Below are 12,812 nucleotides of genomic sequence, written 5' to 3' on the forward strand. Positions count from 1 at the left end.
TCAAACTTTATTTGACTGAATAAAATGAGCAGAACTTTTGATTGGTCAGTAATGGTAGTGATGGATATACGCCACCTGACAACTTGCCATTTATCTTTTCTCATTTATAAAACAACTATTTAGGAAGTCCCACGTCCCATGAGCCTCATCACGCATGTAACACAATTGAGGAGATCACTGAAACGCCTACAGCTGGGATAACCACAGTCCAATGCAGGAAGAGTGGAACCAATGCATTATGTCTTCTCCAGTACATGCCAAAATTTCTCAGTCTGGTCAAAGCCACAAAAAGTTGCAGACCCCAGACCTGACCAACTGAAGCTTGACCCAGCTCATAATGCAGCCATAGTAGTCCCTACTGTCCAAGCCGTTGGAGGCAGTGTTATGAGCTGGGTTCCATTGCATATGTTTACTGAAATAATGCCACAACGAATGCATGCTGCAATCAAAACTATAGGTAGCCTAACCATATGTTGCAGTGCATGTCTTTTTGGCAGGTCAATGTATGTATTGATTTATTATAAATTTAATATCAGTAAAAAAAGATTTCAGGTTAATTTCCTCTCCTCTATGCTGAATGATTTTTCACAGATTTATAATTTATATTGAAGACATCTGATTTTTGGTGATATGACCGTGGCATCTTCTCCTGACAGAACTCCTGGATTCTTGCTAAGGTCAAGATGCAGCAGGGAGTTGGAGTAATCATCTGTGGAGCACAGAGCCTGGGAGAGAGACACCACACCTGTGAGAAGGAACAGAGAGAGGAATTACATTTACATTTACATTTACAGCATTTATCAGCCGCCCCTATCCAGAGCGACTTACTATCAGTAGTTACAGGGACAGTCCCCCCCCGGAGCAACTCAGGGTTAAGTGGTAGTAAGTGGGATTTGAACCTGGGTCTTCTGGTTCATAGGTGTGTGTTACCCACTAGGCTATTACCAACCCAGTAGTATTACAGTACAATATTTACAACTTGTTTTCTAGTCCTGCAGGAAACCAATCCCGAGATCAAACAAGTTGCCTGAATATGAATTATGACTGAACTATGGTGGCGACACCATGGTGTAAAACATTCCTCATGCCGGGCAGTGCTTCGCTTCTGAAAGAAAGTGAGTCCTTAGAAATCCAGTCTACATTAGTCAGCAGAAACCTGTGAGCCAAGACCAAAGTGAGCCACAGACGTCTCTGCTCATCTTTATTCATTCAGACATATGCTTTATATAACTGATATTACAACCCATCACAGCACACAAGTTTATTAACGGGTCTTTGTCTTTTAACCTTTACAGAGAGCAGAGAGAGAGAGAGAGAAAAGTGACATGGGAAGAAAGTAGAGAGGAGCGTGGGATTGGATCGATCAGAGAAAATGATCACACCTTTGGAGGAGAGGGACGTTTTGGACAGGTTGAGGAGACGCAGGCCTTTGCTCAAACGGCACACCTGCTGAATGAGGTTACAGACACCTGCAGAGAGAGAACAAAAAGTGCGGGGGCTGGAGAACTAATGATTAGGTCTTCAGAGAAAAAGCTCCTGAGGCTTCACTGACAGCCATGGTGTCAAAAAAAAAAAAAAAACATTCATTTGTGCATCAGCAAAAGTCTGATTGGGTGTCAAAGTGTTAGCGAGATGATCTGCTGTGGAGGCGGTTTCTGCAGAGAACGTCTGAAACTGCTGCAGTAATACAGACACGCTGGCCCCTCAAGGTTTTGAATAGATGAATAGAGACAGAAGTCTACTGTAGGACCCATTCCCACACAGACACACCTGACACTCGGCACCCACCCCCACTACAGTCCTCCTTCTTCATCTGTCGGTCTAACAATTCACACCACACCTTCAATGAGATCTTTAAACTAACATCTCAGGGAGAATCAATCCTTTTTCTGAGCCAACCTATCTAGGTCAGGGTCACAGGGAAGCTAGTTGTTTGGCTGGAGAGGAGATACAGACATGCACACACACACACACACACACACATTCTCCTAAACTGCAAAACACAAAGAAAGCCAAGTCCTCACATACACACAAAAACAATGAGCAAATTCTATGCAGACAGTACTTTGATTGATAGGATTGATAATTACTGAATGATAGGACATATCTGTGGTACTGATATCCACAGTGTAAGGGGCTCTGCCATTCATAAAACAACTGGCTTGATTCATCAGAATATTGTGTTGTGTTGTGTTATTTTGTTGAGTTGTGGCTGTGGTCTGAGAGCAGCAGGGTCTGTGATAAATTATCTTTATTTTGTAGACTTCCAGAGCTCCAGTTAGACAACATGACACAACCAACCCTGCTGTCGGTGAGGAACTGTATCTCATTTCCAAATTCAGACTGTGACTTGAAGCCATGCGGAGCAGGTGGCCAGTTTATACCATAAATTTGAATATTATATGCAGCTTTCTCCATGCATCAATTTTGATCTAATCCAATCTCTTTCAAGTCCTGGAGGTTCCATATTACCTGATGACATATTTCATTAGTTCATATTTCATTATATTTCAATTCTTTTATATAGAATAATAAGATACAATGTATCTTCGAGGAACATGGTCACCTGTGAACTATGCACAGAAGCACTCTGCACAGAAGCTGCAGCCAGACTCGTCCAGACAAGGTAGTCCACCCCTTCATTCTCAAGTCTTTGTCCAATTAAGTAGAATAATATACAAAAAAAAGATTGTATTGCAGCTGGCCAGCAGGGACAGTAGATCTGTATTTAGAGTTTGTAGAGATGATGCAGTGTGGTGAATGATTTGTCTTCACACCTCAGGTGCAGAAGAGAAAAACAGCTGTACCTTGGTTGTCCAGCGTGTTGTGGGCCAAGTTTAAAGAGTGTATGACAGAGGCTGGGTTCTCCGCCAGGGCAACAGACAACTTCTGGGGGAAATCTCTGCAAAGTTCCCATACACATGCATACAAAAAGACACAACAACATCAGCTCAATGCATTTTATACGGTACAGTACAAAAAAATCTTTTTTTATACCGAAACTACGATAACTACAGAGATGAATGTTGGGAAAAACACTCACGATTTTAGTCCAGCATTCTCAAGAGTAATCTCCTCCAAACTGGAGGACTTGCTGAACGTGTGCAGGACTTGTTCAATGACCTCTGAGCCCTGGAGGGTTCAAACGAAAGATCTGGGTTAATCAGCTGCAGTATAATGTCTCAATGTTCCAGGTATATTCCATGTTCACTAAATATTCAAAATGCCATAATGGAGCAGCCATTTTTACAATTCGCAAGTCTTTGCAGTAAAGTTTGGTGAACCAGGTATTGTAGGCCATTGATGCCACAATCACTGCAAGGTCCCTGAAACAAAAGAACACAACAGTTGCTCTCTCAATCAGCACAGGTCATTTCTGAAAGAGGAAAATAAGCAAAGGTGAATTCTGTCACCTGCTTTCCAAATGGCTAAAGTCCAGCAGGTTGAATTCTCTGTTGTCTTGGGAGTGGTAGATAGTGTCCACATCCTAATACAGGGTATTAATTGGCATCTTTTAAATCAACATACTATTCATACAACACAGCACAATTCGCATAATAGTAAGTTGTTCATTTAAACACATGCATATACCAAAGAGCACATGCTGTGAATTTGAATAAAATTACTGACCCACTGGACTTCTTCCTTGCAGCTGATACCATTGTAGTCACACAGGGCAGAATACGTCTCTGAGAAACCCCCTGAGGCAAAAATGTTTGAATCATAGATAATGAAAGAAGCATTCCTCATTTCTCATGATTATGAAGCATTCCTTCATAATCATAGATAATGAAAGAAGCATTCCTCATAACCTGCCAGATGTATGCATCGAACTGTGAGGTAATATCTGTCTGTGTCAGTCTGGATTTCACTCACCGCAGGCCCTCTGGGTCTCAACAGACGTGTCCGAGCTGGGGGAGTACTTCCTGCTCCCGTCTGAGAGGTCACTGTCTGACTGACAAATGGAGGGTCTAAGTCAAGTAAATGAAAGGGGGAAAAGTTAGTAAAGAGGGAAATATAGGCAAATATTCTAATATGTGCATTATGAAAAGCTTATTATAAAAAGACCCCAGGACATTTTGGCTAATTTATCCCTTAATTGGTAGGAGTCCATGTAAATATAAATATATGTAATACTTATTTAGAGTAAAAATCCCATGTCATTGCCTTTATGAAGTAATATGAAATTGAACTTGGATTTATTCTCTTACTGACCACATTTGAATAAGTTTAGAGTGATTATTATTATAGTAACAGACCTTAGTTCTGTTACATCCTCTAACAACATTTTAACATTATTACATGAATTAAGATTTATAATAAGGTTTATTAAATAACAAAGCAATCAAGGTGATACAAAATGGTAAAGTATACAGTAGTGGTCCAGAGACTTGTTTCGAATGATTTGGGTCGATTCTAATCAGCATCTCATGATATTTGGTCTCTTAATTGTTTCCACAGCTGTTTATGAAAGTATGTCCACTGAAATATATTTAAATTGTTCTTATGAGGGAGTAATGCACATACGCAAATATAGAGTTGTTGAATATTCTAGACAAGGCAAAATTGATATGATTGATCACATGATCCAGGTGATCTCGGGTTTGCAGCCTGAGGGAATAGGTGGTCTTGTCTGTTTCTATGACAACCTGCACAGCAGAGGAAAAAAAGGACCTGAGATAAAATGAAGATAACTGACACTTAATAGGCATTTACTTCAGGAGCCATTCTGACAAAATAAGAACACTTCATTCTCCACCCTTACTCACCTGGAGCTCAGGGTGTGTATTAATGGCTCGAATCTCCAAGAAGTTGAAAGTCATTTCCACCTGAAAAATACAGCCATGTTCAATTCTTAACATTTGACAAAGACAATCTTTGAAATATAGATTGAAAAAAAACATCTGAGAGTGCTTACTTTAGTTGGTACCTTCACAGCCATTAAATGAAGCCTCCATGTGGTGAGAACCTGAGATGAACGGAGAGAGTAAAGATATTGTAAATCGTTCAATCCTCCTGTTTTTACACACCCACACCCACACAGAGACCAAGAGTGAGAAAGAGAGAGAAGGATGCATTTGAAGGCCTGCATTCACAACCCCTCAACTCACACATGCTCCCTGCCAGAGGCTAATGGACATGGTCACAGGTTACCATGGAAACTGTGTAAACGAGTTTAGAGGATGATAGGTCACAGTGGAAGCTCCCTGTCTTTTTATATCATAAAACAGGTGGAGTCAAAGGTGAAGATACTGCTACGGACAATTTGAAATCCTGAAAACTGAACAAATTCCATGGTGTTTGCATGGACTGAAAGTTAAAGGACACATGTAATTATAATAATCAAATCAACAAACATAACAGAGCTGTCTGTCATTTACAGTTATTGCATTTATCAGACGCCTTTATCCAGCGCAACATACAATCGGTTACAGGGACAGCCCCCCATGGAGACACTCAGGGTTAAGTCTCTTGCTCAGGGACACAGTGGTAGTATCTGGGGTTTGAACCCGTGACTTTGTGGTCTTCTGGTTCATAGGCGAGTATGTTACACACTAGGCTGCTACCACCCTGTGTCAATTGATCTTATACACTTAATAAACCGGGACAAATAAGAGATTGCTAAGGTCCCCGTACCTCTGGGCAGTGGCGGCCTAGCAGGTAAGGGTAAGCGGACCCATAATCGGAAGGTTGCCAGTTCGAACCCTGAGCTGCCAACGAGCAAATCACCCACACACTCCTGTCCAGGTGCCTTTCATGGCTGTCCAAATTAGTTACGTGTTTCTAAGAGTGTAGTAGATCAGTACGTGGTCTCTATGATAACTGGCAAACAGCATTCCAGCATGCACCAATGCAAGTTACAGTAACAGCAGACAGACAGATAGATATTATTAAATTAATGTCACATGTGTGTGACCCCATGCAATATGGTGACACTTTGCAACCCTGTTCATTGCTCTTTTTGTTTTGCTCTGTCACTTATCATCAATCACCCTCACCTCTTCAGTGCCCTGCTTAACTGCTCACCAACCCAGCTTTTATCTCTCTCAGTATCACACGCTCATGATTCATTGTCTGTCTCTCTCTCGTTCTCACTCCTCAGTTCACTGCATCACATCTTTCCCCTCGCCCGCTCCCACGCTTTATTCAACCATCCCGTCTTATCAGCCTATCCATTTCACTCTGTGCAGTTTTCACCCCCCTCTTCCTTTCTTGTGTTTCATTTCTGAGTGCTGACCCAGTAACCACGGTATCACAAACACTCTGAACGCGACGGTGACAGCTATGCCCACCCCAAAATCCTCCGGAAGGAGAAACCCAACTGCGAAGAGGAACAAGGGAGGAGAGGCAGGGAGGCATGGGGCTTTCTGCATCTTCTACAGATCAAACAAAACCATAGAGAATATCTTTGTTAAAAAAAGAAAAAGGTTTTGTGATGCTGAAATGATTGAGACAAAAAGTTAAGCAATCAACCTGAATGCTTATGTTTACAGACACACACACACACACACACACATATACGTATATATACAATGTGTGTGAGTGTATGTATGTGTATATATATATTTTTTTATTTTATTTTATTTAGTGGCTGGTGATCGGATGCCTGTCTTCTCTCATTTCATGTGATTAAAGGGCAGCTCCTTTTAAGACCTGCCTCTCTGTGCACCAAACACATCTCACATCACGGTGGAGATGCTCTCAAACACATTACTTCACATTTGTACTTCAAAAAGTACAAATAAGCAAATAAAAATTACCAAAAAAGTACCAAATTAACCTTCACATTTAAGTAATTTGCTTTTAAATATATTGAAACTAAAAGAACTTGCCTCATGTGTTCCCTATTAGAATGTTCTGTATGACAAGGGCCATTTTTGTAAAAGATACTACAGATGATGCTACTGGTGTTGAACACCTTACATCTTTAATTTCAGCAAGATCCAGTTCTGGTGGACCATGGATCAGGGTGCGCTTCAGGGAAAGTCTCGTTCTCCAATAAAATGGTGATACAACAGGATCCTAGATACAGAACACGTGTTTATGCTGATACCTCATATTCAATGAAGAACATAATGCACCAGAACATGCATTTTAACCAACCTGATTGGTGCAGTGGAACAAAACTTGATATTGACTACTTCACATGTATAATCACACTTCACATTGTAATGGTACATTTTAGAAAGTACAGATCCATGGCAGATGGTCCAGTGTCTACAATAAGGAAACATGAAGCATTATACTGGGGTTAAAAATAACTTTTCCTGGGTGTTATTTTTCTGAGCCAGCGAGAACTGAGTCTCTGCAGATAGGCAGATAGAGTTTATCAAAGCCAGAGTATATCAAAGAAGCCCCCAAATTCCTCAGCTCCCCACAAAATGAATCATTAAAGAGTGAGATGGCGAGCATTCCCTGCCAGCGCTAGTCGAGTCATCTGAAGGAGCACAAAGTCAGGAAAAGAGACACAAAGAGAGAAAGAACGACAGAGAAGGCGGGACAGGAGATCTTCTCAGTTCTGCTCCTCATCAGCAACTCCATCCCACGTGGCTTCAGCATCTGAATGGCTATTCTTCACTCCCTTGCCTGTAGTTGCACTTGTGTCTCGCCTGCTCTGTGTTTATGGGTTGGGGCTACAGCCCCCACCCCGCCGGGTCTGACGGACACAGTGGTTCTGATTCATCTTTAAAAGGCTCTCTGGCCCAGATACCGAGACAAGATCTAACAGACCCGTGGAAACGGTTCCCACCCTGTGGCCCATATTCTCTGATGAAAGAGCCGCAGCATGAAAGACCGACAGACATGGAGGATCGAGAGAGAGAGAGAGTGAAAAGTGCGGGAGTGTGTGAAAGAACGAGTGAGTGTGTGTGTGTGAGGAACACTGGAAGCAATCACAACCAGAGCAATTTCACGGCAACTTACAGTCAGCTGTCCATCAAACAGGCACGCCCTGAAGACTGTAGTAAAGTGGTCTCTTTCCTGCTATTCATGTGTATCAACCATACATACATAAATATACAATATACACTCAGTCGCCATAATTCCCCCTCACCAAGAAATGGCTGAAGCCTTTATCACAAGCGTCAGCCTCAGACAGGGAGCACGGGAGGCGATACTCACCAGTATCCTGTCCTCCGATTTGCCATTCTTGCAGTCAATCTTGATGCTGCGCATGAACTTGACTGAAGGCTTGTCGATGAGCTTCTTGATGCTCTCTAAGTGCAGAAGAACGTGGCAAATTTTAAATTAAACAGTGCCACAGTGTATTTTACAACATTTTTGTATTTATGTATTTACATTTATGCCATTTATCAGACACCCTTATCCAGATCAACTTACAATCCATATTTACAGGGACAGTCCCCCTGGAGACACTCAGGGTTACACAATGGTAGTAAGTGGGGTTTGAACCTGTGGTTTTCTGGTCTTCTGGACCAAGCTACTACAACCCCACAATTTAACATCACACTAGCACTGCACATTATAAAGTCAGGTCCACTGCACCTACCAGCCTTTAAGATCTTCCATAACATCTGTACTAAAGGCTCCTACAAAGATCACAATCGTGCACTCATTGTGGAAATGGTTCGAGGCCTGTGAGGATCTTTTGTGCAAAATGAATTGTACAGCAACGTTCCCTGACAATCCTCATGGTGAGGAATCCGGCTTGATCTTTATATTATACGAACCACGCTCCAGAGAACTGGCTGTTGTTAAAATGTTCAGGACAAAGGTCACAATGCGCAGTACACATTCTGCATTATAGTATGAATGCACGAAGTGGGTCAATTGGTACCACTTTCACACAGTACGAGCGTTCAGGCCACATAATACAAATAGTGGCCCCAAGCCGCTGGTTTTTGTATTGGGTGGGTTGTAGTGGCCTAGTGCACAACACACTCGCATATGAGCCAGAAGTCACAGGTTCAAATCCCACTTACAACCATAGTGTCCTTGAGGAAAACACTTAACCCTGAGTGTCTCCAGGGAGACTGTCCCTGTAACTACTGACTGTAACGTGCTCTGTTCATGCTGCATTATCTATTCACATTCACATCATAGTAAATTGGTTGACCACAAAAGCAAAATGAAGTATTTCTGGCCACAGTCCTAAGTGCTATGTTTGGCACTGTGCTCGTAGCATGCATCATCCTGTGAGAGCAATTCCGATTCCCACTGACGGGAGCCTCGCTGGCTGGGAGGTTAATCAAGTTTGAGCGCAAAATTAAAGCAACGTGCACAGGATTTTTGGAGTGACATGAAGTCAGCATGAAGACCTGACAGTCCAGACAGCCAAACCATTAACGTTCATAAATAACATTTTACTAATAACACGGACATAACCAGAAAAACAGCCTATACCTACAACGACTCAGAAGAGGGACGAGAAATGAAGGGAAAGCGTGTCGTATCAGTGAGGCTCACATCTCAGGATTACGGCACAATCACCGATCCCAACAAAATTCCAATCCCCCCTGACACATGCTGAGCTCTGAAATGGGATTCACTAGACTGGCAGGAAGGATTCCGTGAAAGAAAGAAGGAAAAATGTCACCGTGTGACGCCATGCCATGAATTGGTGCTGTATGAATGCCACCGATGTCCAGCTGAATAAACCTGGCTGTGGGGTGTGGGCTGTGGGCTGTGGACGAGACCGTGGAGGGGGGTGTGGGGACCGAGGCGAGAGGATTCAGTGTCAGGGATTCCCTGGATTCATTAATAGACTGTAGTTAAACGATCTGTTAAGGAGTAATTAGCAGCATCGCTCCCGGTCTCTGCGCGCGTGCGTGCGTGCGTGCGTGCGTTAATGCGCAGCGATCTAATGGATTCCCCGTCGCCGTGTTGGCGCGGAATTGTGGAATCGTCTTTCTGAGAGGACCTGGGTGGCAAATGGAACCGGGTCTCCGCGCAATGCAGGGCAGTGTTGGCGGGGTCTCTCTCCCCCACGCACACGCACAGCAAATCCGCACGTACTACTGATAATACACACGTCGCTCGTGGTTTTATTCCCGTAGGGCTTTCCCTGCGGACACCCCGCGACCCAGAACATGCGCCATCGGCGCCACCAAAGTCACGTTTCCTCAACTTGACACGCTTGTCGGGGTCGGACGGGATCACGGTGCCGATGCAGGGGATGCTCGTTCCGCGGCGGCGCCCACCGACGTCCTTGCCTACCTGTAAGGTCCCTGGAAACGCTGGCGAATGACGCCGGCGGCGCGTCCCTGGAAGCCATGTCTCTGCCTCGGCCCTCAAACCCGCCGCCCGCTCCGTCCTCCGTGCATTCCGCCAGTTGCCCGTGCACTGCTGCATCCGGCTCCCGGCGAGGAGCCACCAGCCGGGGAGACTGGCAGGGAGGGAGGGAGGGATGGAGGGAGGAGGACAGGGGCGGGCTGGGCCGAGATGGACGGAGGGAGGGAGGGAGGGAGGGAGAAAGGTTTAAATTTAGTTCAAATTGCATCGGATTACGGCGTTCATTCCGGCGAAACATAACTGGATTTTGTTGTCAGATCCCAATAAGCGGCCATTGGCGAAACGCTCACTTAAACTAGCACTGTGTTCTAGCCCAGGTCTATTAAATGCACCGCTAGTCCAAATTACACGTTTCCAACACGTTTTACGAATCACGCAAGATGTTAGATTTAGGCTGTGCACGCATTTGGCCTTAACCGAGCAATTACCGAACCACTCAGCACAGAAGTTATATTTTATGGAATTAACAGAAAAGCCATCTGTGTGTGTGGAAAACTAGAAACAGACCTCATTGGGAACCAATCAACTCTCTATCAGTAAGGTGAAAGTGAAGTGATTGTCATTGTGAAACACTGCAGCACAGCACATGGTGGCACAGCGAAACGTGTCCTCTGCTTTTAACCATCACCCTTGGTGAGCAGTGGGCCGCCATGACAGGCAGTCAGGGAGCAGTGTGTGGAATTCCTTAACCGCTAGGCCACCACTGCCCCTGAAATTAGTTCCATATTTGTTAATCTCAAACTTAATTTAACTGCAGTAGAAGTGAAATCATTTTGGGGCTTCGTATACAAATGGTGCGGCAGTTAGCGATGTGGCCTCACACCTCCAAGGTTGTGAATTCCCGGCTTGAACCTCATGTGTGCAGAGTTTGCATGATCCCCCCTGTGTTGGCACGGGTTTCCTCTGGGTTCTCCGGTTTCTCCGGCATGCAGACTATTCGAATTGGTTTGTAGGTATGATTGTGTGAGTAAATGGCTCCGGCACCCTCGACCCTGAGTAGCACTACGGAATTATGTAAAGTGAGTGACTGTTAACAAGTCGTTGTCAACCGGTGTGGTAGTCCGCACAAAGATTTTATGCAGGATGCCCTTCCTGATGCAACCCTCCCTGTAAACCCTGCTTACAGTCAGTGATCATATGAGGAGAGCAAAAACACTGAAAGCAATCGTAAATTTAAGATAAATGATGATCCGATCAGGCATTGTGTAATACTGTTTCGAGCATACAAATAGCCCTGAGAATATAACTTCAGGATTTTTACTCTACCATATGTATAGAAACAGTGTTGGGCCACATAAAGTCCAAGACAGGCTCCGGCACCCGCAACCAAGACGGGTTAAGGAGTGTGTGAGCGAGTGGCAATACACTGTTAATTTAATATAATAAAATAATATAACACTAACGTAAAATTATATACTCTAGTGATTTTTATGTATTTTGGGTGGTCCTAGATTATAAATGTGAGTAAAATGAGTGCATATTTACCATCACACATGCTAGGAATCACTGTTGATTCAGGGATACGTGTTACAGCAGCGGTACAGCAGATACTGGATCCTCCCAGGAGAGTCGAGCTGACTGTGAAGATTTGTGTAGGGCCCTTTTTGTCATGGTATCAAGATGAACACAAAGCGAATGAAGCTTTCATGATTTGTAGTTGAAAGCAGTCCACATGCCTGGATACCGTTATAAGGCAGTATTTGTGTTGATTACATGCCAACCTTGAAGGTTTTTGTAAATGTGTGAAATTGTCTTCTTCATAGATCCTTACTCTCTTATTCATTCACACTTCCATTCCAGCTGAATCTATATTCCAGGACTGAGGACGGAGACTCACCTAGGGCAGGGCACCAGCACACCACAGCCATACATCCAGCATATTTCAGTTAATTAATGCATTGATTAAATGATAAATGAAATCCCCTTTCCCAGCAGAGCCTGGTATCAGTCGGTACACAGTCAGCCAGAACAAAGAAGACCGACTCTGGTGAAGTACACGGGTGATTTTAAAACATTACTTTTCAGTGCCCCAGGTCACTTGGGTCATCCTGTCCTTAAACTTTAAAATAACCACCTTCTTCACATTAGATCCTTTGATACTTTTAAAACGAACCTTAAGACTCACATTTTTCTCCTGCTGACTGTTCAGTTTGAGGTCAAGTGTTGCTGGTGTTCATTCCCAATATTCATTTGAACTTAATTCCTAACATTTTAACGTATTTTATTTGCTCATATATACTTTTTTATTTATTACACTGCTACTGTAGAACTACTTACCAGAAATTTAATAGCTTTGTCTTAGACATTATTTTATTTAAATAAACCAATTGCAAATTTTAAATACTTAAAAAAAATTAACTTGAGCATGCTGAGGCTAATTAGACGAGGCTCTAACTTCAATAAAATGATTTTGCCTATTTGGAGAGAGAGATAATTATAATATGAGAACATGTCATCCTGTGTCGTCCTGTGACGTCCTGTGATAATGAAATACGACTGAGACTACTCGTTCGGAGCGGCTGTTGTCAGTGAACATGCTGTAAAAACTTTAGGCTACAGAC

The 12,812-nt window shown here is 43.3% G+C and overlaps 1 protein-coding gene across 1 annotated transcript in view; it reads right to left on the reverse strand.

Moving 5' to 3' along the window:
- LOC114802211 (capping protein, Arp2/3 and myosin-I linker protein 3-like) overlaps positions 1-10,344 on the reverse strand; it is a 29,133-nt gene extending 18,789 nt beyond the window's left edge. Inside the window, exons 1-13 of the mRNA XM_029000916.1 lie at positions 10,177-10,344; positions 8,122-8,216; positions 4,919-4,969; positions 4,770-4,829; positions 4,528-4,649; positions 3,877-3,971; positions 3,631-3,701; positions 3,414-3,487; positions 3,251-3,326; positions 3,044-3,132; positions 2,808-2,902; positions 1,383-1,469; positions 636-745 (exon numbers count right to left, since the gene is read on the reverse strand). Coding sequence (XP_028856749.1) covers positions 636-745; positions 1,383-1,469; positions 2,808-2,902; positions 3,044-3,132; positions 3,251-3,326; positions 3,414-3,487; positions 3,631-3,701; positions 3,877-3,971; positions 4,528-4,649; positions 4,770-4,829; positions 4,919-4,969; positions 8,122-8,216; positions 10,177-10,234 — 1,083 coding nt within the window. The 5' untranslated portion in view covers positions 10,235-10,344. The remainder of the gene's footprint in view (positions 1-635; positions 746-1,382; positions 1,470-2,807; positions 2,903-3,043; positions 3,133-3,250; positions 3,327-3,413; positions 3,488-3,630; positions 3,702-3,876; positions 3,972-4,527; positions 4,650-4,769; positions 4,830-4,918; positions 4,970-8,121; positions 8,217-10,176) is intronic.
- Between the last annotated feature and the right edge of the window lie 2,468 nt (positions 10,345-12,812).

Source organism: Denticeps clupeoides, chromosome 13, assembly GCF_900700375.1.
Source record: "Denticeps clupeoides chromosome 13, fDenClu1.1, whole genome shotgun sequence".
NCBI lineage: Eukaryota > Metazoa > Chordata > Actinopteri > Clupeiformes > Denticipitidae > Denticeps > Denticeps clupeoides.